We start from the raw sequence: 24,678 nt of genomic DNA on the forward strand, positions 1-24,678 counted from the left end.
ACGCATCACGAACCGATCTGTGTCCTAAATAGACACAGTGACCTCGCCTCCACATCCTGCTGCAGCAATGAGTTCCACAGATTCGTCACCAGCCAGCTGAAGAAATTTCTCCTCATCTCGGTTCGAAAGGGTCATCACTTCACTTGGAGGTTGTGCCCTTGGGTCCCAGTTTCTGTTGGGGGGGGGGGTGGTTGGGTTGTGTTGGGGAGGAAGGGGGTCTTATGAAGGGATGGAAGCAGTGAGTGACAGAGGAAGGGTTCCCTCACCTAATTCATGGTGAGTCACAAGGACACAGCTCAAGTGGCTGCTTCTGTACACAGTACGATTCCATGATGATGACTGATGATGACTGGACTAAAACCATCATAGAATCCCTACAGTGTGGAGGCCGGCTATTTGGCCCATCAAGTCCACACTGACCCTCCAAAGAGCATCCCACCCAAATCCACCTCCACCCCCCTCCCCTGCTATCCTATCCCTGTAACTCTGCATTTCCCATGACTAACCCAGCTAGCCTACACATCCCTAGATTTTATGGGTAATTTAAAAAGGCCAATTCAACTGACCTCCGCATCTTTGGACTGTGGGAGGAAACCAGAGCACCCAGAGGAAATCCAAACAGTCATGGGGAGAATGTGCAAACTCCACACAGACAGCTACGCGAGGCTGGAATCAAACCAGGGTCTCTTGGGCTGTGAGGCAGCAGTGTTAAACACTGAGCCACCGTGCTGCCCCAAGATGGTTTCATCATGCTGGTTGAGGGGTAGATGGTGAAAACAGGAGATCAGGGAGGACTCCCTTCTAGCTGTCCTCCTGATAGTGCTGTGCAATGTTTTGCAACTGCAACAACTTATATTTTGATGATGCATGGAAAATCCCAGCTGACACCAGGAAGATGAGGTGAAGATGGTAAAGCAGGGAGGTATACAGGAACAATATAAAGGAAAGAGAGCAACGTGGAAAGAGTTCACCTGAGAGAACAGACAGCCTTGGTTCACGTCCCAACCAGCTATCAGAACCTCCCTGCACGATGAAACCTGTAATTTGAGATGTTCTGCTCTACTCTACATTGCTGTTCAAGGAATGGAAATTCCAAATTAAAGCAGCTCTTTATTCCTGTGGCCTAAGTATGTTTTGCTGCATTCTGAATCAGTACCTCATGTGTGTTTTCAGCAAATCAACACCCCCCCACCACACCCCCACTCCCGACCTCACAGCTGCCGGAGCTGACCAGACATCCTGCTCATCCCAGTGCTAAACCTCAGCGAATGAGGCTGGTTTTCTTCTTCCAATTGTTTGCTGAAATCTGCTTCAGCTGCTTATTCCTTATGCATCTCCAACCACTGCCACCACCATCACCCTTGTCTTCATGTGATGATGCAGTAGCCTTTCCCTAAATGCATTTAAAGAGGGGGTCATTGCCAGTGCCTGCCCAGTACAGAATCGTGGATACTGCAATCCAAGAGAATTCACAGTGGAAGTGTCTCCAATACAGTGGCTCAGTGGTTAGCACTGCTGTCTCACAGTACCAGGGTTTGATTCCAGCCTCGGGCAACTGTCTGTGTGGAGTTTGCACATTCTTCCTGTGTCTGGGTGCTCCGGTTTCCACCCACAGTCCAACGATGTGCAGGTCAGGTGAACTGGTCATGCTAAATTGCCCATATTGCTAGGTGCATTAGTCAGAGGGAAATGGTCGGGTTGGGTCACTCTTCGGAGGGTCGGTGTGTGGGCTGGTTGGGCTGAAGGGCCTGTTTCCACACTGTAGGGAATCTAACCTAATATGCACAGAAAATCCAGCACTGTATCGGGCTGTTCGGTCCAACATGTGTATGCTAGCATTAACGCTCTACACGGGCCTGCTCCCCAATCTCATTTTACCCAAGCGGCACATACTATTGCTTTTCTTTGAGTTGAGCTTCCCATTAAATGCATCTAATCTATTTCCCTCAGTTACACCCTGTGGCTCCACTCTCTGTCATACAGAAGTTTTTCCTGAAATTTTGCTTTGAATTTTCCGGTGACCACTTGATACTTATGGGCACTTAGTTTTGGTTTCCTCCTGACAAGTGTGGAAGCATCTTCTGGACATCCACTCTCACATTATTGTAAAAGTCTCCCTCTGATCACTCCACTTCAGTTGTTGCTTCTCTGGGGAAAAGAACCCCCAGCCTGTTCAGTATCTCCTGACAGTTTCTAACCTCTCAGTTCCAGTTTTGTCTTTATTTTAAAGAGGAATCTGCCATAACAGGAGTGTGTTTGCGGGACTGGGCCAAAGATCAGCCCTGAGGGGTTTGGCCAATTGCTGAAAGATTCATGACGCGGCTGACTGGTACAGTATTCATGTGCATGGATTGCAGGAGCCTCCTTCGCTATTGGCTCTGGATAATAAAAGACAGAGAAATATCTTACAGCCATCATCAGCTGTCCCTTGATTCAAGGATGACGTCTGATCAGAGTCTCTGGTCTCTACCATTGATTTACAAGTGAATGAATGGCCGATCTATGACCCCCAGATGAGGCAGGTGGGGCAGGGGGATTCAGAGTTGCTCCCTTTTCTTTCCAACACACTGCCTCATCACTATGACATTTGGGCTCAAAGCATGACATAGTTTTGTGGACAAGTTGGCACTGCTTTGAATGACCAATAGCAAGCCCCGCCCTGTCATTAAAGTCAGTGCTACTGCACTTCGAGGAGATCTTCAGAGACAAGGCGAAATGTTTTATTTGTACAAGTAGCCAAAATGCATCATGTGGAAGGTATGTACCATCTCAATTTCACAGTATCTCTGGGGACAACTGATGGGTGATGGTGTACTCCAAGCTGCAGTTACCATCTATCAGCCAAAGAGAATGTCGTAATCTATAAGACCAGAAGACCATGAGAAATAGGAATGGAAGTAAGGCCATTTGGCCCATTGAGTCCACTCTGCCATTCAATCATGGCTGATAGGTATTTCAATGCCACTTACCCGCACTCTCCCTGTATCCCTTAAATTGTTGTGAGATTAAGAATTTATCAACCTCTGCCTTGAAGACATTTAATGTCCCGGCCTCTACTGCGCTCCGTGGCATTGAATTCCACGGGCCCACCACTCTCTAGCTGAAGAAATGTCTCCTCATTTCTGTTCTAAATTGACCCCCTCTAATTCTAAGGTTGTGCCCACAGGTCCTAGTATCCCCACCTTTTGGAAACAATTTCCCAGCGTCCACCATTTCTAAGCCATGAATTATCTTGTAAGTTTCTATTAGGTCTCCCCTCAATCTTCTAAACTCTAATGAATACAATCCTAGGATCCTCAGCCACTCATTGCATGTTAGGCCTACCATTCTAGGGATCATCCGTGTGAATCTCCGCTGGACATGCTCCAGTGCCAGTATGTCCTTCCTGAGGTGTAGGGCCCAAAACTGGACATAGTATTCCAAATGGGGCCTAACCAGAGCTTTATAAAGTCTCAGTAGCACATCACTGCTTTTACTTACAACCCTCTTGAGATAATGACAATATTACATTTGCTTTCTTAATCACAGACTAAACATGCAAGTCAACCTTTAGAGAATCCTGTACTAGCGCTCCCAGGTCCCTTTGTACTTTGGCTTTATGAATTTTCTCACCGTTTAGAAAACAGTTCATGCCTGTGTTCTTTTTTCCAAAGTGCAAATCCACAGAGAATGAAATAAAGTTCCCACTCCTCAGACTAGCTCTGAACTCTTTTCATTGGACGGCAGGAAACAAAGAGGCTCCCTGCATCATCAATGTCATCTTTTCATCATTGGGACCTCTCTCGCATCTGTACAAATTTGAAGGTGCTGGCCCAAATCTGGAGACTTGAGTGCAATATCTAAGTTAGACTTCCAGTGTGGTGTTGAAGGAGTGCTGTGACATTGAAAGGCATTACAAAAAGAGCATGGAGTTGCCAGAGGATGCACTTCTTAGATTAGACGTTAAATGCAAGTCTTGTTTACCATGTTATCTTCCCAACTCATTCACCTGCACAGAAATGAGGCAATGATGGGAGAATGAAGTAACTTACAAACCAAAAAGGAAGAATATCCTTAAATTACGTGTGAGTTGAATGACCTGAAGTTGAGACCATAAAAAATTAGCCTTAAGGATGTAACCAGGTGCTGAATGACTGACGTGTTAATACAGAGAGTGAGCATGGGCTGAATGTCCTTTTTCTGTGTTGAAATGATTCTGTGACACATCTGGGTTCAATATCTGGATTTCTGGCCAGTCATCAAAAATGCCATGCAGCCTCTGTAATGATTGCTAAATGGGTACTTTAAGTGGCCATCAACTTCTCACACGACTCCAAGCAACCAACCCCAGCACTGGCTTCAACTCTTTTACCAAGGTGGTGTCGTGCACTAAATACAGTCTGAAGCCAACATTGCAGCTGTTAATTGCCCTCAGCCGTTCATATGCTTTTGATCAGCATCCCAAAATATTAGCCACAGTTGGTGTTTTAATTGAGTGCGTGTAAACAGTGATCACAACAAGATGTAGAGGATGTTGAGATATCCTTTCCTTTCTGGAGGACTGGTTCCTTGTTTATAGATTTCAGTTCCATAGACCTTGTCTCGCCCGTCATTGCCATCTCATATTTGACCTGAAGGAAGGGGGAGCATGTTGCTGCAACTCAGTGCAATCCCACTTTATCTCTCCTTTTCTCTCTCTTTCCCTGTGTGTTTCTCATACTGCTAAGATCCTTACAGAATGGGATACAAGAGTGGTTGACATATCTGGGACATATGTTTTTTTTCTTCACCCTAACACTGGTTAGAGGGCACAAGAATGAGACAAATATTCCAGTTGCCAATACCCAGAGGAATCTTAGTCATTCTCACTTACAGTAAAACAAGAACCGGGCCACTTAAACAAATAGCTAAAACTTTTATTTTTTAAAAAAACATGGATTGTGCAATACAAAATCTTTAAATAATGCATTCATACATTAACCAGTTAAACAAACAAAATCTTACAACATTCAAGATATCAGCATAATAAATATTTTAGCACAAAAGGAGTGCTTAAAATATTTCAAACTTAAATTTCCCAAACATATTGTAGATGTGAAAGGGATGAGGTCTAGTGGCACACTGGATAGTGTCCCTGACTCTGAAACAGAGCTCTGGGCTCAAGTTCCACCTTTTAAGACATGGTTGCCAAGGGATTGCGCATTCATAACACAGGCAGACAGATGAATATCAAACTACAAATCCCTTTAACAATAATATGATGGAAAGAATAACGGAGACTCTACCTTCACTATCTGTTACTCCAGTTATCTTGCATATGTCGCTACAGAAAATCAGACTCCCTGAGTGAACTGTAACACACCACATTGTAAATGTATATGGTGCAGAGAGTCACAGGACACAAAGGTGCTCTCAACATACATCTATACTCTTTTCACCACAAAAAAGGTTTTTCACACGGAAAGGAAATTTAGTTTTGGACCCTCCAGATGTGCTCAGCAATGGAAGCATTTTTTTTTGCTGAGTTACAGATGGTATCGCATGGAACACCCTCCAACACTGCAATCCTGTTCCTCAAAACTGTAAATTTATGTGTGAGGGATATTTTGGAATAAAGGAAGAAGAGTAATGGACACACAGGCTCGGGATGTCCAGCTCAAGCATAAAATTGGTCAGATAAACACACAAACAGTCCCTCAGAAACATAGATAGACAGACAGAACCACGTTCACTCACACATATGCACAGGCACACACAAATGCTCTCACAGGTAACTGTTGTACATTGTATTAATGAAGGGTTGCTATCACTGCCCGGCAATGAATCCAATGGAATATGACAAGGGAGCATTATTGAACGGAGAATCTGAACACTTCATCATTGACTGAACCCTTCAATAGAATAAGTGCAGAATACAAACAGCTAACAAAAAGCCAATTGAATGCAGCAACTGGGTGTTAATTCACATTATTCATAGAACAAAATTGGCTGTATTAAAAAAAAAGTCATGGGTCTCCTGATTATTAAGAGCAGGGTGAAGCAGCGATGGGAACAAGCATATGTTTAAAAGAAATCTGAGAGAACACAGAAAGAAGGAAAGAAAATGGGGAGTTCGCCTGGTACCAGACCTGGCATGGATGAAACTCAACCAATGGCCAGTTTGACCATCCAATAAAAAGACTATTAAAATTATTATATGATTAAAAACTCGTGTGTGTGTGTGTGTAAGAAGCAGCTTTTTGAAGGGACAAGTCTGATCCTTACCCAAGACTTTGAACTCTAGGGACCAGCCACAGCGCAAGCAGAGAAAAATTGCTTCAAAAGCATTGGATAATCAAGAGAAAGTACTGGAATAAAAAGTCTTTCTCAATCCAAATGGCAATGGGCTGCCCAGTAATCTTTGGGGAGGTAAGTGCTGCTCACTGAGCAACATTTCAGGCATTGTCTCCTCTTTACACTAGGGGTGGAGGGCAGGGGGACACTCCCATTGTTCAGCTTTGGTTGGGAAGGTTGCAAAGGCTGCTGATTGTGTCTCAGACTGCTCTTTGGTCCTCAAGCTTCATCCACGTGTTTGCGAATCCAGTCCAGGTAGTTAGTGACCTTGGTGTAGACGCCTGGTATTCCTGGTTTCCCGCAACCAATTCCCCAGCTGATGATCCCATAAAGATTCATGCGACCCTCTACTGGACAGACCAAGGGGCCTCCCGAGTCTCCCTGTATAAGCAGAATAAAAGCAACAGTTGTAGTTTTGGGGTCAGGGTAGAGCGTCAGGCAGAGGATTATTCTGGGATCAGAATACAGCAAAGATATTGAGCAGGGTGGATTGGGAGAGTCCACAGGAGGACATCTACCCTCTCCAAAACAGACTCAACCATAATTTGCAAATTTGGAAGGTAACTGAGAAATAGGAAAAGGGTGGCAAATTGGATTCCTTTCCTAAAGAGCCAACATAAGCATGATAAGCTAAATGGTCTCCTTCTCCATGCCATTACATTCTGTCAATTTCCAACAGCAGAATATTAAAGAGAGACTCAGTCGAGATTTCTTCCAGGATTTTGGGGAGTGAGTGGATCATCAGATGAATGGAGACCACAACACCTTAGGTTAACCACTGTTCCCTTCCCAATTCCTCACAAGAAACAGGTGAGTTTTGGGGATGCTGAATCAGCAGGCATGCTTAGACTCAGAGTAGCTCGCCATCAGCAGCTCAGAAAGTTCTGGTCTTGACCTGGTGGTATCACACCAGCTTTTGGGAGTAGGTCAAAAGACCTGGGCGATCAAGGGTTCCTTTCTCCAGCTGCATCTCACTCACCTTGCAGGCATCATCAAGGCCCCGAGTGTCTCCGGCGCAGATCATGTTTTTGGTGACTGTCCGATTGTGCAGGTGAGCTGAAGTGCAGCGGTGCGATGGGTAGAGACGGACATTTCCTTCCTTCAGTTGATCAGAGTAGAATGCAGAATCTACAGAGGTTATTGGACAGCATTCAATGTCAGGGAATCTCATTCCCAAAACCACCCTCTCATCAGAAGAAACAGATACAAAAACAAAAATTAAGGGGTTGGACTTACATTCCTCTTGTCTTCCATATCCAGAGATCTCACACTTAGTCCAGGCAGGGAGTTGCTGCTTCTCCCATGGTAGACAAACTGTACGAACATAACGAGTCATCTTGGCACATTGGCCATGCTTCGACTGGAGTTTGATCAGAGCTGGAGGAGGACAGGCAGGAAGGGAGGGAAAGTTTAGTAAGGGTCAAGGCTGTGCAATAACAAACTGTCTCCTCCCGTCTCAGTCGCTGTTAATATTTGCTGCCCCGAACTGAGGCCATTATTGAAGGATCATAGGACTGATTCCTGGAATGAGGAGCTTGTCACATGGTCAAGCAGAATGGGCCTCTTATCAGTGAAGTTTAAAAGAATCAAAGGTGATCATGTTAAAAACATTAATGATTCTGAGGTGACTTGACTTGGTCACTGCTGAGAGGTTGCTCTCCCTTGTGACAGAATCGAAAACTAGTAATCACTGTTTCAGAATAAGGGGCTTGCCACTTAAGGTGGAGTTCTCTCATTGGAGTAATCTTCAAAATACTCTCTCCAAGACAGCAATGGATGTTGGATTAGTGAATATACTCAAGGTTGAAATAGTCACATTTTTGATCAACAAAGCATTGAACGTAACAGGGAGCCAGGCAGGAAGTGAAGTTCTTGTGACAACCGTGTCGGACATGATTTTACTGAATAGTGGAGCAGGCTCAAGGATGTGAACATCTGTACGAGTTTCTGATGTTCTTAAGCTCAGACACTGCACTCAGTCACCATTCTAAAGATGAGTCAAAAGGTGTGGGCCTGGAAAAGCAGGCTTTTCCAGCACCACACTTTGTGACTCTGATCTCCAGCATCTGCAGTCTTCATTTTCTCCACCATTCTAAAGATTTTTTGCTGTGTGATAGAGTTTTACAGCATGGATAAAGGCCTTTTGGTCCATCATATCCTCATGGTTCATAGGCACCAATCTGCACCAGTCCCATTTCCCAGCACTTGGCTCATGGCCTCGTATGCTATGGCACTTCAAGTCTAAATACTTCTCAAATATTGTGATGGTTTCCACCTCTACTAATGTTTCAGGCAGTGAATCCCACCTCTGAACCTCTTCGCCTTTACTATCTATCTATGCCACCTTTTATTGATTCCTCTAACAGTAAAAGATTTTTTCCTATCTGTTCTATTCATGCCCTTTATAATGTTGGACAGGTACCCCCTCAGTTTTCTCTGCTCTGATCTCCCACCTATCCAATCTCTCTTCAGAGCTGAAATACAGCAGCCCAGGCAACATCATGGTGGATTTCCTTTGCACAATCTTCGGTGCAATCACTTCCTATTTACAGTGTTGCAACCAGAACTGCACACAATACCACGAATGCACCTCACTACCCTTAGATACAGTTTGAGTGTAACCTCACTGCTCTTATTCAAAACCTTGACTAACAAATGCAAAAATCCCATAGGCCTTCTTCGCCAACTTATCTATCTATCCTGTTGCCTTTGAGGATTGGTGTACATCTGTGAAACTGGATAGCAAATAATAAATAGTAAAAGCACCCCCCCGATACACACTGTTGAGACTTCCTTCCTCTTCTCTAATTTACCTGCTTACATACTGCAAGTCATTGTAATAATCTCTTGTAAGTCTAGGTCCCATCCCCAATACTTCATTCCCAACAATCATTGCAGAATAGCCTATACTTCAAATCTTGGAAACAGGAAGGGTTTGGAGGGATATGGGCCGGGTGCTGGCAGGTGGGAGTAGATTGGGTTGGGATATCTGGTCGGCATGGATGAGTTGGACCGAAGGGTCTATTCTGTACATCTCTGTGACTCTATGAACATGTGCCTCAGTCAATCCCTCACTCTGTATTTTGACTGCTGATGTGGCCAGATGAAATGGTGATTGGGAGGCCTGCGTGTGGAGGGACTTATTTCAGCAGGGAGACATTATGATAAATTTCATACCAATGTCATGATTGTAAGTGTCTTCATCAAACTCCTTGTGAACAAAGTACTCTTCCACATCCAGTATCTGGTCATCCTCAGATGCCTCTTTGCGGATTGTTCTCCCCATGATCACTTTGATCTCTTGCGTTTTGAAGCTGGTTTGAGAAGCAAAGTAAAACACTTAATGTAGCTCTATCATCAGCTACATGTGTAATTCTCAGAGCTACCACAGAAGAGAGAGGGCAGGTTAGTTGAAGACCATTCTCCATGTTAACCTTAACTATGGAAACAGTAGTGGAGATTGTGGACCCGTCTTTTTCTCCAAGATTTGTATCTGATTTTGGCTCCAGGTGTTCACTGGACTTTCTTTTCAGCACTAGTAATTAGGAAAGAAATGGCCACGTGGCATGTCTCTATTGGGAGGATAAGGAAAAAAAGCCCACTTTCAAAGAACAACATGAAGTTCACTCCAATACAGTATTTATACCCACAATCGGTATTGTATTGTTGCTATCTGATCTTGCTATGCACAGATTGGCATCCCATATTTATTACATCAGTTCAGAAAGACTTCATGAATTTCAAAGTGCTTTGGGATATTAAGTTATGAAAGAAGAAGGTAGTGGCCCAGATGTAATGTTACAAGCTCCTTGGTTAACTTCCTGTAGCTGCAGTTTGGTGCAGATGGGGGAACTTTAGATTCAGTAAAAATGTGAAGACAATGCAGGACTAACAACAACTAAATACAGTAACACTGTTGATTGTTGGAAATACCTGTCAGAATCACAGAGGGGCAATTTAACATTCTTACCTAGGCTGATGTACATGTGACTCTGGACCCAGAAAAAATGTGATTGACTAAACTGCTCTCAGGCAAATAAAGAGGTGTAATAGATTCTGGCCTAGCCAGTAATGCCCACATCCCACGAATGAATAAAAAGAAAAGTGCTTTATGAAGATAAATTTGTGCACTTTTTCATGTCGTTTTGTCTTTGCAAAGCACCTTAGGTTCCATCTCTTTCTTGCTTAAAAGGTACTAATGTCGCAGCTGGACAGAACTTTACTTTGATGACATTTGGAATACTGTGCACAGTTCTGGTTGCCACACTGCCAGAAGGATGTGAAGGCTTAGGAGCAGATACAGAAACAGTTTACAGGATGTTGCCTGGTTTGGGAGTACTAGCTGTGACAAGAGATTGGTCTAAACTTGATTTGCTTCCACCTGAATGTCAAAGGATGAGGAATGACTTGATAGAAATTTTAAAACTTATGCAAAGCATGAATAGAATGGATAGTCAGCATCTTTTCCCTGGGTAGAAATGTCAATTATGAGGGAACATAGGTTTAAGGTAAAAGGGAGTAGGTTTAAAGGAGTTGTAGGAGGCAGGTTTCTTTACACAGAGGGTAGAAAGTACCTGGAATGCGCTGCCAGAGGAGATGGTGGCGGTGGATACACTAGTAATGTTTAAGAGGCATCTTGACAGATATGTGTATAGGCACGTAAAGAGGGACAGCATCGATGAAAAAAAGGTTTTAGTTTAGAAAGGTGTCATGTCATTGGTGACGGTCCTGTTCCTGTGCTGGACTGTTCTTTGTTTAAATCAATGTCAGTTTAGCCTGCCTCCTCTCTTGAATTTGAAGATTGCCTGAGGCCTTTTGGCGATACCAGGCCTTCGAGTGTGTGACTGCAATGTTACACCCACCTGCGCGGAAAGCAGTGAGCTGCTGTGAGGACCCAACAGGAACCAATGAGGCTCCCTCCACACAGGAAGGCATAATCCTTTGTCCTCCGATTGTAGACAAAAATAGCAGCTTGCCAAGGGTGGGATGTTATGTCGGTGGTGGTTCCTCCCAGGATCCGGTACTGCATTGCTTGAGGCTCTCTCTTCCCACAGGTACCTGCTGCATGCGCAGTAAAAACAACAAGTAATCAAGCAAATGATTGGGTGATTTCCCTCAAATTTCAAAATATACACTATCTGGAGGAGTCCAGAACTAGAAGGCATAGGTTTAGGGTGAGAGGGTAAAGGTATAAAAGAGACCTAAGGGGCAATTTTTCATGCAGAGGGTGGTGTGTGAGTGTGGAGGAAGAGGAAGTAGAGGAGGCTGGTACAATTGCAACATTTAAAAGGTATCTGAATGGATATATAAATAGGAAGGGTTTGGAGGGATATGGGCTGAGTGCTGGCAGGTGGGACTAGATGGGGTTGGGATATCTGTTTGGCATGGACGAGTTGAACCGAAGGGTCTGTTTCCGTGCTGGACATCTCTATGACTCTAAGTCCAAGCACAGTCAGTCAGTCAGTCTCCACCTATAACGTTGTGTCTGTGCTTATCTATGTGTGTATGTATATTTGTGTTTGCAATAACCACGTGTGTCAACGTATGAATGTGCAGGCAATTGCAACGATGTGTCTGAGTATCTACATGCAATTGTATTTGGGAGTCAGCCTGAGTGCAAGTGAACCTGTGTTCATGTATCTGCAATTGTACATACATGAATTTATGCTAACAGTGAGGCACAAGTGCATGTGTGTCCGTAAATATTTGTATCTCTGTAGCCACATAAACTGAGTCGAGGTCAGGGTGCAATTCTCACCTGATGCAGCACATTGCTCAATGTTGCAGTATTCCCAAGTGATTTTTCTTCCTTTCATAATATGGCACCAAGGCTTGATATCTTGATCTGGATTCCTGGAATAAGAACAGAAAATTGTCAAAGTGTCAGTGAACAGACATGGGATTAATGGTGAAACTGTGAGTGGCAGTAACCTGACAAGGGGTTACTGGTGAGTGAGAGAGTGTACGCATACCGACACAGGGTTAAGTGGCAAGGGTTGAAGATAGAGGAGACGCACTTTCAGCACAGACCAGCCAATAAGAGAAAGATCAAACAGACTAATAGCTACAAACCAAGAGAAAAGCTGTGTGAGTTCGTGAAGGGATTTAGAGAGGGAGAGTGACAGAGAGAAAGAGTTTAATTGTTTCCTCTGAGTTATACCTGCAGTAACTGTGGCTTCCCAGCCCCAAGCGATGAGCATTGTGTATCCATGCATTATGCTGCTTGTGGCGGACCACTTCAGAATCCCAGTTGAGACAGCGACTCCCAGACTGCGAGTAACTCCTGGTTCCACGATAATCTGCCCCATTTTTGGTGTAGCACACAGAGCTGTGATCTACCATCAAACAAAAACCTTGTTAATAATAACTCCCTTGCTCTTCTGACTGTAAAGCTCCTGTACAGACTCCCAAGCCCCTATCTCTTTGACGACAAGGGCAGTGTCATTAGAGGCAACGTAAAAGGAGATAGTGGGATCTTGTGAGGGAGCAATAGGAGTCCGGGGGTTTTCCGAGACATCACCCAATTAGACAAACGGCTATTGCTGCAGAGGCAGTGATTGCTTTGAGAGACGTAATAGGGGAGACTTACTCTTTGGGCAGGCAGGAATGCTGCACTTGTCCCAGGTCAGGATGTGGCCATTGTAGACATGGCACCAGGGCACTGTATCATTGTCAGGATTCCTGCAAAAAAGAAAGATGTACATATTAACAAAGAGAAAAAGGTGAAGAAACAAACACATTGAACACATTAGCTCAATGTCTGGCTCTTGCTGTGTTTGAATATTCCTTTTCTCCTTCTTAGAATCACCAGTAATCCTCAGTTTGAGCTGAATCAGCTATAACTATTGGGAGAGATTGGTAGGACAGACTGTGGGGCTGGGCTGTGTTGGCTCCTTGAAAAGAACAATCTGTCACTCCAGAGGTTTGCAGATGATTAGAGTGAAGTATGAGATTGGCCATAGAAAGGATCTGCAAGCAACAATTAAAAGAAGGGCCAGCAAAGACCAGGGACTGGCTGCAGCCCAGTGTGTAATACTCTCACCTCTTAAATCAAACCAGTTGGACATCTCAGTATGTAATCCTAGCTGACACTCGAAGCAGTATTGAGGGAGTGCTGCATTTTCAGAGATTGAGATGCCAAACCTAGGCCCTGATTGTCCTAACAAGACATTTAAAAAATTACTTGGATAAAAAAAAGGGATTTCTCTTACCAAAATTAATTCCTCAGCTAATATTAAAATTGATACTACATCTATTCATAAATACAACACTGCATATGGTACCTTACTGTGTGTAATTTGATCAAAATGTTTCCATCCATAAAACATGGACTCCATAAAAATAAGTTTTTTGGATATACGGGCTTTTGGGATATTTTGAGGTAATGAAAGGGGCTAAAATAATGCAACTTTTTCTTTCTTCAAATGTTTTGTACCTGCAGTAATTGTGATTCCCAAGTCCCATTTGGTGGGCATCTGGCCTGTGACCATTGTAACGGGTGCGGGACACTGCGGTTGAATTCCAGTTCAGGCATTTTGCGCCAGAGCGGGTGATGCTCCAGGTTCCTCGATACCCGGTCCCTCGATCCTGGTAACACTGCGCCTTGGTGTCTGTAACACAAGAGAACGGGAGTGTCAGAGTGGTTGGAAAAAGTGAAGATCAGTCTGGTTGCAGAAAGCTCCAGGAAAAAGCTGATAAAATGTTACTTACCGAACTCACACAGTTGACCACTGTACCCAGCTTGGCACTTACATACGTAGTGCTGAGAGTAAAGGGCCTGGCGACATATTCCTCCATTGTAGCAGTTATTCTGGGTGCAATCTGTCAGGGTCAATAAACACGGCCATCAGTCAGAATGGTCTCAGTCAACTCCACCATTCCATCTCACCAGCAATCTAGCACTCAAGATTTCAAGCATAAAAATTGCTTTTTGCCCTTAGTTACATCATTTTCAGTCACTCCAAGAAACTATTTTACCCTCTCCCCTAGCCTACCTTTCCCTCCTCTTTCTGGGTTTCGAACATGTTGTCATATTGTTTGGAAAGGCTCCAGACAGTAGTTACTTATTGGGGGTGAAGGTCACTGGACTGGTGGGAGGGGGAATGTTACTTGAATCATTCAGCTGATTGACTCAAGGGGAGGCGAGGGAAAGGTGCAATATCCTTGAATCAAGGACAGAACATAACCCCGAGTGCTGTTTAGTTAAAGAATGACTGGACGAAATTGCTGAGTGAATAGTGAAAAAGAGGATCAAGTTTGCAGAAAGTTCGTGGGGAGAAATGATTCTAGGAATGAGGATCAAGACTGTAGGAAGACGGTGTGGAGAAATGAATTCTCAGAATGATTGTAAGTTAAGCAGTGAACTTCCCTTTACACACAGCACCTGACATCTCGAGTGAGAAGAATCAGGAGTCACTTTCTGAAGGATTATACAGAATGTACAGCATAGAAACAGGCCATTCGACTAAACCTGTCCATGCTGGTATTATTGAAACTCTTTCTCCATCATCATGTTCCTATCCATCTTGATATGATCCACTTCAACCACTTCCTGTTAGAGTGAGTAGATTTCTTGAGGACTTTCTTATATTGATGGCCTCTCGGTTCACTTTTTCTTACCCGTGGAAACATTCCCTCTGTACCGACTGTGCAATGCCACCTGAGATGGTGGTGGATAGGGGGAGTGAGATAGAGGGGCTGGGCAGGCTTCCTGTTTTTGTGACACTGATTTAGAGAGTGAAAACCATGCTTTTGCTTATTAACAGAGTATACGATCAGCTCTCGATGAGTTCGAAGCTCCAGTAAATTGAGATGCTGATTCAAACAGCAGAGTGTGGTTCCATGGTGCACACGCATGCAGACACACACCTCGCACTGGTACACTGTGGCATTGAATCCGAGGCCAGTTACAACGGCAGTATTTGATCCGTCGTCCCACAATCTGTAGCCATGTCTCATCATGTAGGTACCAAAATGAGCCATCTGAGCTCATGCAATGTCCTAAAACAAAGAAAAACTGTTGACAGTGAAAATTGCACAATGGGCTGAGCTATAAGCACATGCTGGGAGGTTTAAGGCAAGTTCAGACCAGCCCAACATGGTGACTGTAGGCACAGCTATCCTAAACAATGTCACAACAATGAACAGTGAACACAAAAATACTAAATACTTTAAAAGCAGCTCATTTAAATGTTGTCAGACAACTCAAGGCAATTCATGGGAGTGGAATAGGAACAGGAGACAGTCATTGAGACACTCAAGCTTTTCCCATCAATCAATGAAATCACGACGGTGATCTCAACCCAAGGATTTACTATTGCTCCATGTCCCTTCACATCTATGATCTAGAAATCTCGAATTTAACATTAACATTTGATCTGGCATCAATTTCCACTTTGCAGATGTAATATTCAAACTCCTACCACCCTAACTTCACTCTTGAAAACTATGGCTCCAACTTTTTTTAAGGTTACTTCCAGTCAAACTATTGGAAGAAGCAGCATGGAAGGAGCACAGTTCTGCTGGACAAGCAATAAAGAAAGTGCACAGCATGCCAGATGGGCAATATTGAAGGAGGAAAGGCACAGTTGGAGGGGGTGCTGCATTATTGGATGGCAGTGCTGAAGGAATGCCTTACCATTGTAAAGGGAGTTAAAAAGAAATGCTGATCCATCAAATGGGAAGTCTCGAGGAAGCACCAAAAACTCAGAGGGGCAGTGCTGGGGGAGTATCACCCAAGTAACGGGGGTGGACTGTTGGGGTGCCACAATGTTGGCAGGGACAAGATATTAAAACCTATCTCAGTCATTCAGACTGCTGGAGAGGACAAGTTTTCCCATGGCTCTGACCAACATTCCTTCACAACCACACCATCAAAAAGCCCAAATCACTAATCTTTACTCTCACAGCTGCCAGTGGGAATTTGCTGCAAGCAAAATGGTTCCCAAGTTCTGCCCACAATCAGGCATCACAGTTCAGAGTAATTGAGGCTTTGCCCATTTTGGAACTCTGATCAAACACTTTATGATCACAGGGATTTTTACATGAACATGTGGAGGGAAGCAGTATCCATGCTACAGTTAACAGGGGCTGAGCTTTGTTGTACATAACTGAGTACAGATGACCTGGTTGCTAAGTTGCCACCCAGCATTGACTGCATAACTGTTGGAAATGGGAGATTCCGTTCTTTGGGAAATTCAGCTGGCAATGGAGCATGTGCAGAGCAGTTAGGGCCCAGCAGAGAACAACAACAACAACAATATCAACATCGGTTCACATGCTTGTTTGCACAAACATATTCAAAGCAGAGAACATTAAGCATGACTACTGAGACTTGTCTACAGAAAGGAACTTACCTTGAGTAGCCTTAGACGCGAAGCTTCTCGTCCCCCGTTTAAATCGCAAATGCTGTGGCTGAAACAGAACAGCAGATCAGAATATTACTGAGTGGAAGGAAAGCATTCAGCCTCTTTGAAAGAGCCATCCAATTTGTCCCAATCCCACTGCTTTTTCCCCTTTTGAAAGTTATCACTGAATCTGCTTCTGCTGCTCTTTCAAGTTACACATACCACTTCAGTCATGTGTAAATTGAACTGACAGACACTACTTGAAAAATCCTCTCTATTTGTTGGAAAGGAGGGGAGAATGCAAAACCAATATACTCAACACTCTGGCAGCTTCTGAGCAGAAATAGAGTTAACATTCCAGACCAATGACCTTTCGCCAATGCACAAGTTAAATGTTTATTGGATCCCTTTTACTTTGTAGTTGCTCTTTATAAAATTAATTAATTTCAACAGTAGCCAGCCCTTTGTATGTGTGGTACTGGTACAAAAGAGGAAATAAAGTTACTTCCTCACTGTCACCAACTCTGCACCTGAGTCAAGACAGACACATTAACCAGTTATACTTCACACTTTCAGATCACTTCAGGATCAGACATATTCAAACATAAGCTGAGTATTTCAAGTAAGTCCTTTACTTGTGTGTGAAAGAGGGAGAGAGAGAAAGAGATGCAGTGATGGAAAGCGAGATGAGAGAGATCAATGAGAGAAAGCGAGAGGAGAGAGATCAATATGAGAGAAAGCGAGTTGAGAGAACCACACAAGAGTGAGAAAACAGAGTGTAGCAGAGAAATAGAGAAGAGAGACAGAGATAGAGAACAAACAAAAAGAAAGAAATGAGGAAATGTTGCATGAAGGGGAATGATTGGAGTGTGAAGGTGAGACACTTACTTCAGATGCTGCAGCAAGGATGAAAAGCAGTGATATAGTGGTCACAATTCTCAATAGAGCCATATTCTTCTTTTATCGTGGTTATCGAAACTTCTTTCTGAAAAAGAAGAATATTCTAAGGCATTATTTATTGCTTGCTGCTGGACAGGCATTGCATTTAGGCAGTGCATTCATCCAAACAACTAACAGTGTCAAAAAGAATCAATCCCATCGTCCCCTTTGTTCCACTGTCATTTTCATTAATTATGTGTCCTCTGGAGAGTGACCCTCACACTAATGTAGGCAATTTCTTCATAGCTTCTGTCAAAACCTTCAGCAATTTAGAACTTTCTAATAAATTCCTCTGAACATTTTATGTAACTAATAAAGTTTCTCCAAGCCAAGGAGCTTCTATACCTTTTTAACAACAACATATTCAACTTGTCCAACCATAAAAGATTTGTGTGCGCAAAAGTGGGGATGTGAATTGGAATAGCGAGCAGAATGAAGTAATGATTTCTTTGGGGTCAGTGCTGTAGACTTTGAATGTGGTCAACACAGTGACAGCCTACACATTACAGAAGTGGATGTGAAAATATCAAGTGGTCATATGTTTAAATGGAACAGAAATGATCATGAGGCTGTGTCGAACATGTGTTGGGGAAGCTGGTGGTGATGGTGGCAGAGATGGTGTTTCCAATATGCAGTAGGTCATCAAAAATTATTGTGAATGGCTATCACAGTTATGGAGATGATGTAATCCAACCTCTGGTCCCTCACTGAAATGGTTCATTACTTAATTGTAGATGCCAAGTCAATCTGGAAAATGGGAACCAAACTATTGCAAATTTAGCACTAAATGGTTGATCTTCCTCAAATCTACAACTTGATATAGCAAAAGAAAAGTGTTGCAATTTCCTCGTACACATCTCATCCAAGGTTAGGCTGGAACAGTGTAGAGGAAGCTTTATTTTGTCTCTGACCGGTCTATAGCTACCCTGAAATTATTTGATGGAATAAAAGACGTTTACTCTGTACGTAACCCCATACCGGTCTCTTACTGCCCAGAAAGTTGCTGTGTGAAATTCCAGAAAGCCAGGTGGTAAATGATAAAAACGAGAGCCAATCTTTGCACAATTTAAGCATTTTTTTTCCTGAGAAACCGGTCATAAACATCTAGCATCAAACTTAACCACTACAATTTCAGTATGTTCCTTTTTTGTAAACAACTACTATTAGCCATTGTTGCTCTTTTCTTCGAGAAAAAAAAAACTTATTTTTCTAATCAACCTGTTCAGAGAAGTTATTACATATCTCTGGTGACGGTGGGACTTAAACCCAGGCCTCTCTGATCTTCAGTCTGTTCCTACTTCCTCCCCAGTTAATGCCCACCCCGTGCACCCAATTTAGATACAGACTATTCTGATAAAATGCGATAGTTCCGCTCCCATGTGACCCCTCATTATAAGAAAATCATGTAATAGCAGCACCATTTAAATCAATGGGACTAGAATCGCTTTATAGCCAATACAGGTAAGAAAAGTTCGCATTCTACAAATAATGGTTTAAATTCTTCAGTTGTGGTCCAGCCAATTCATGTTTAAGAAATGCACATTATAGCAGAATCGACTGCACGATTAACAATAGTACAAGATGAAGTTGGCACTAACGTGCCACAAGTCAGTTCGGCAGCAGGAATGATATGGCTTCCAAGACCCCATTCCTAAGGATTGGCGTGTTAGGTTTTGAGCAGCACATGTGACTGCCCTTCCCCCGTTCATCATGATCAGTGGCTCGACCACAATCTAGGCCTGCAGGAGGTCTCCTGCTGGCTGAGTGAAGAGACTCTGAGTTGCGGTTTAGCTGTTTCTTCTAATACTTCATCTCAGTTGTTTATTTTTCTCATTTCCAAACTTCAATTGTTCACTGCTGCAGTCCTGTAAAACTTAGTATGCAAGGGATAGTTTGGTTTAACCTTGCATCTTGAGGCAATCAATCAGATGTTCTTTTTGAAGCATGGGCACAGTTGCAATTTCCATACATTATCCCAGAAAACAAAGAACAGATAAACTGTTTTTCTTTCACAAAGTGATGTTGGTTCACAGATAAGTCTTGACACTAGGGAGAACTCACTTCTCAAAATAGCTGCTAAAGGCCCTTTTACACATAACTGAAAGGGCAGTCGTGGCCTTAGCTTCACATCGCATCTGAAAGACGCAGCATCTCTAACAGTGTAGCACTCCTCCCAGAACTCCACTGGAATGTGTGCCAGGATTTTCTGCCCAAGTCGTGGGGTAGCATTTGAACCCAGAACCCATGCTGGCACTGACGGCTAAGTGAACCAATGGTGTGTTACATGGATTCGGGCAGAGATTGTGAACTGGGCCGTCTATTTTACGGTGTGTGCAGGCCTTACGCACACTGAGGCTTATAGGGAGGAGAGAGCAAGCTCTCAGCAAGGCATTGTCTCATGCTCTGGGCATTGGTACAAGAGTTCCTGCACACCCTTTTTAAGCACAGAGGCCAGAAATGAAACATTGAGATGGCACAATTGTGTCCTTACCCACCAAGGGAGGGGAGCAGCATATATTACAAAGAAATAGAAGGAATAGAGAGAGATAGAGAGAGAGAGATAAACCACAGTAATTTAAAAAGGGGTCATCTGTGAAGGATTTTCATTACACAGTCTGTGAAAACCTCATTGTTCAAGCTGCTGAACCTGTATGCTGGCCCTGGGTTGCTCAGTCAGCAAGTGAAATCGAGAAAAGTCAGAACCAGATGTTATTTATCCAGGGACCAACACCAGGTCTGTGAGCTCAGTGTGGTCGATATGCTTTTTGTACAGAATTCGCATAGAATCCTTACAGTGTGGAAACAGGCCATTTGGTCCACCAAGTCCACACTGACCCTCTGCAAAGCCAGACCCATTCCCTCATGACCCTACAATCCCATGATTTATGCAGCTGGCCTACACATCTCTGAACAATAAGGGCAATTTAGCATGGCCAATTCACCTAACTTCACATTTTTGGACTGTGGGAGGAAACCGGAGCCTGCAGAGGAAACCCACGCAGATACGGGGAGAATGCGCAAGCTACACACAGGCATTTGTCAGAGGCTGGAATTGGTCCTGGGTCCCAGGCACTGAGAGAGTGCAATGCTAACCACCGAGCCACCATTCTCTGTTAGCTCAGTTCTCTCGAAGTCTCTCTCTCTCACACACGGGGCTCAAGATAGAAACGGCCCCCTTTCTTTCTTTCCCGTTCTCTCACTGAACTCTTGCATTCCACCCAGAGAACAGAGGCAATAATGTTGCCCTCCCTCTCACCAGTCTTCATCTGAGATGGGCTGGGCCAAAGCAATAGTGATTCTGGCCCCATGCCTAGTTTCATAAAGGTTATTCACAGACAGAATATAAAAAGAGAAAGAAAGTACAGGAAGCACTACAATGCTCTCTCAGTGGCATTGAAACTTTTCTATCACTGTGCGTGCCTAATTATTTCACCCCAGACCTTTTCCCATGATGTCAAGAGCAGACAGTTCTCTAATGAAGAGGCTTCAATCCGTCCTGTGTGCGGGAATCACTGCCTGACACTTAACCTCCTCCTCAAAATCATGCTGCACTGCCCTCCACCCTTCTCCAAGGCTTAAAGCATCAACAAAGCAAGATTCTGCTCTGCAAAAATGAGAAAACAAAAATGGCTTTACTTGTGGAAGAGCTTCAAGCAGTTCAAACCAGAATCACCGTGCAGAGGAGGCCATTCAGCTTGTCGTGCTTGCACTGGCACTTTGAAAGAGTAGCTGCACTCAGTCTCACAGCCATGCTTTATGTCTTTAGGGTCCTCAAGTACCTGTCCAACTCGCTTTTAAATGTGTTACTGAATCAGCATCCAACGCTTTTTCAGATTTGAACATTCCAGATCTTGATAACTCCCGGAATGAAAACATGTCTCCTAATTTTTTACTAATGATTTTTGGCTTCTGGTTGACACACTTGCCAAAGGGAATCAGTCATTTTTCTCTGCAAGTACAGTACTCGATCAAAGTCTCACATCAGTTTGAAAACCTTTATCCAGTCTACTCGATGTTCCAAGAAAAATAGTCTGAACTTTCCAACCTCTCCTCAGAACTGAGGGCCCTCATCTCTGGGAATATCCTGGTAAGTCTCCTCTGTCCTTTTCTAAGCCGAGCTTCCCATACTTTATGAACATACACTCTCAGATTTCTCTGTACCCGCAACCACTTTGAAACTGTACCATTAAGTCTATTATGTCTCATCAGTGCTCCTTCCAAAATGAGTGATTTCACTGTTCTCTATGTTAAAATTTCATCTGCCATATATCTGCTCAACACACCAGGCTGTCAGAGTCCTCCCAAAAGTCTGTTACTATCCTCCTCATTGCCTATTACACTTTTCATATGATCTGCATATTTTGAAATCATGCTGTACAGACTGTTTAAGCTATTATCAAAAAGTGGTCTCTGTACTGATCCCTGCAGAACCCAACAATATCCTTTTCTGTAATCTGGGAGAAAAAGGCTGTTCACTGTTATTATTGTTTCTGCCCCTCAGCCAATTTTTAATCTGCACATCTATAACGAAATTCATAAACTCATGCAGATTCTAAATTCCATCCTCTGCTCCTCCGCTCCTTTCCCGTGATAATCGGACAAGAAGTTAATTTGACCTAGTGACTAAAAACCGCCCAACACATACACACAGCACTCTGGTTGCTAAGCAATGAATAATCTAGCTGACCCTGCAGGAACCCTCGAATGGGTGAGGGGGAAATCAGGGCCTCAGCATTGACTACAAGCTGCACTCAAAAGATAACTTTGGCTTCAGGGGGTTGGGAGTGGGACTGTTGTGCGTTGTCCCTCCTTAGCTCCAGGCATTGACTCCCCTGGGAAACACAGGCCACGCCAGCCTTGCACTCAGATCAGGCGAAGCCAACAGCAAAAATCTCTGGGTAGGAGTTAAATGGCCAGCTCAGCCAGTTAGTCATGCAATTCTTCACCACAGACACAGTTTTTAACATGTGGAGGAAAACTGGTCATTTCCCTACTCTGTCCAAAGCTGAAAATCAAGAGGTAAAAAAAACAAACTGCAATGAAAAACTCAGAATGCAAACTCGCAGCTGCAGTCTATTACCCCATGGTGGTTTGACAGACAGCAAGTGTCACCATCCAAATCCATTGCATACAAACAGCAGAAATAAAATTGGCACAGAGGGAAGCCCAGCACAAAACCAGCCACATCCGAGAAGCTTTCCTGTCAAGGGAACATTCCTGTGGAAGTCTGGGAAAGGATTTGGATCTTCTGAACCTAGCTGTTCCAGAAAAATCTGGGAAGGCTACAGGCAATTGTGTTTGCCAACATTTATCCCTGAGACAGCAGCACCGAAATAGACTGTCTGATCATGATCACATTCTGGACTCTTGCTGGATCGATATTGGCCATAATGTTACCTGCACTGCAACAGTGACCACACTTCACAAAACAGTAGTGAACAGCTCTTTGGGACCTCTTGAGTGCTTTCTAACCATTAGTTGTGGATGGGTGTTATACAGGGTGGGAGGATGCTCATTCAATGGACAGACACAGAGGGTCATTTACACCCTTGGAGAAGGCCTTTCATCCCATTGCTTTTGTGCCAACTGAGAGCTACCAAGCTATTTCGGGGCTGGAAATAGTCATTCCACGCATTGACGTTATCTAACCTGCTCCCCTCCTTCCTGCTCTGAATTTGTCTAATCTTATATCCCTTGTTGTAAGACCTCCAATACCCCAGCCCATTATCTTGGCGCCCCACGGCAGATCAGTAAACTACGATACCCGCTACACCCTCACCTTCACTTCCAGTATTACGTGTGCAAGAGGAAGTGAATTCAAAGGATTCCAGAGCAGAAATAGCCTGAAGTTGCTTTTCCCCCATTCGGTTTTGCCAATCAATTAGATTACTTACAGTGTGGAAACAGGCCCTTCGGCCCAACAGGTCCACACCGACCCGCCGAAGTGTAACCCACCCAGACCCATTCCCCTATATTTACCCCTCATCTAACACTATGGGCAATTTAGCATGGCCAATTCGCCTAACCTGCATATTTTTGGATTGTGGGAGGAAACCAGAGCACCCCGGAGGAAATCTATGCAGACACGGGTAGAATGTGCAAACTCCACACAGAGAGTCGCCTGAGGCGGGAATTGAACCTGGGTCTCTGGCGCTGTGAGGCAGCAGTGCTAACCACTGTGCCACCGTGCCGCCCACATTATCGTTAACAGATTCAGGATTTCTTCGGAATGGCTCGCATTGCAGACTGCTTATATCTGAACCTGCTCAGATTGTACATCGGTGGACAGAATACCCCCACCTCATTCCATGTTGACAGGGTTGGGCGGGGGTGGTCATTCCCACAACCTGACAGGGTCACCCTATGGAAGTGAGTGACCTCCCGGTGAGATCCAGGGAGACTTCCACTGGACTTCTGGTGGACCTGAAGATGATTAACTTCTTTTCCTGCCCTGGACGCCCATTCAGGAACACTGGGGATTGGCTTTGCTTGAGAAAACTCAAAGACACACAAACACACACAAAGAGACACACCTTCCTTGGTGAATAATAAAAAAACAAATTTCAGATTCCGCACCACCATAGATATAAAAAAAAAGATCAATGGACAGAAGGTGAGATTAACTCTCCCGTCTCCTCCATAGGCGTTCAATCTGAAACACAGTGAACAACTCCCTCGCTCCCTGTCTCGGTGCAATTTACACCAACGCCGAGCTATGATCAGCCACATGGGGCTGGGAGGGATCTGAATGGGGTGATCGAGGGCAGAGTTGAGGCGGGGATGGTATTGGAGAAGGACTGGAGAGCGGGGCAGAGGGTCAATGGGTTTAAGGCTGACATTCCCCCCCCCCCCCCGATGAATAGGATCAGCAAGAGAATGGGACCAACTGAGCCCCCCAGCTTAGAATGGAGCCGGGCCCCTTGGTTACTCACCCAGTATCACTGTGTCAGTCGATGTCCCCTCTCTCTCTCTCTCTCTCTCACCTTTCCTCTCTCTGTGCCTTCTCCGCTCTGAGCTGCTTCTGGTTCCCGGCTCCGGCTTTAAATCGAAGCTGTGGATGGGGCGGAGCCCTGGGGCTGAT

The 24,678-nt window shown here is 44.1% G+C and overlaps 1 protein-coding gene across 3 annotated transcripts; it reads right to left on the minus strand.

Moving 5' to 3' along the window:
* Window positions 1-4,874: 4,874 nt before the first annotated feature.
* Window positions 4,875-24,678, minus strand: plat (plasminogen activator, tissue). 3 transcript variants are annotated; one of them, XM_043681568.1, is made up of 14 exons: window positions 24,581-24,678; window positions 17,547-17,643; window positions 16,668-16,725; window positions 15,181-15,312; window positions 14,023-14,133; window positions 13,748-13,922; window positions 12,902-12,993; window positions 12,473-12,647; window positions 12,071-12,165; window positions 11,175-11,373; window positions 9,490-9,626; window positions 7,549-7,689; window positions 7,292-7,440; window positions 4,875-6,693 (listed from the first exon to the last, which is right to left on the minus strand). In XM_043681568.1, the coding sequence occupies exons 2-14, from the start codon at window positions 17,607-17,609 to the stop codon at window positions 6,532-6,534; spliced, it is 1,689 nt and encodes a 562-aa protein (XP_043537503.1). In that variant the 5' UTR covers window positions 17,610-17,643; window positions 24,581-24,678; the 3' UTR covers window positions 4,875-6,531. The 3 variants fall into 3 exon arrangements, with proteins under 3 accessions (XP_043537503.1, XP_043537504.1, XP_043537502.1); XM_043681569.1 differs by having other exon boundaries at window positions 11,175-11,370; window positions 24,530-24,596; XM_043681567.1 differs by having other exon boundaries at window positions 24,530-24,596.

This window comes from Chiloscyllium plagiosum, chromosome 42, assembly GCF_004010195.1.
Source record: "Chiloscyllium plagiosum isolate BGI_BamShark_2017 chromosome 42, ASM401019v2, whole genome shotgun sequence".
Taxonomy (NCBI): domain Eukaryota; kingdom Metazoa; phylum Chordata; class Chondrichthyes; order Orectolobiformes; family Hemiscylliidae; genus Chiloscyllium; species Chiloscyllium plagiosum.

Excerpts from the sequence above, each read along its gene's own strand:
- plat (XM_043681568.1), bottom strand. The coding sequence starts at position 17,609 with ATGGCTCTATTGAGAATTGTGACCACTATATCACTGCTTTTCATCCTT. Across the intron at positions 15,313-16,667 it reads CGCGTCTAAGGCTACTCAAG|GACATTGCATGAGCTCAGAT; the intron begins GTAAGTTCCTTT and ends TCTTTGTTTTAG. Across the intron at positions 13,923-14,022 it reads TGGTCAACTGTGTGAGTTCG|ACACCAAGGCGCAGTGTTAC; the intron begins GTAAGTAACATT and ends CTTGTGTTACAG.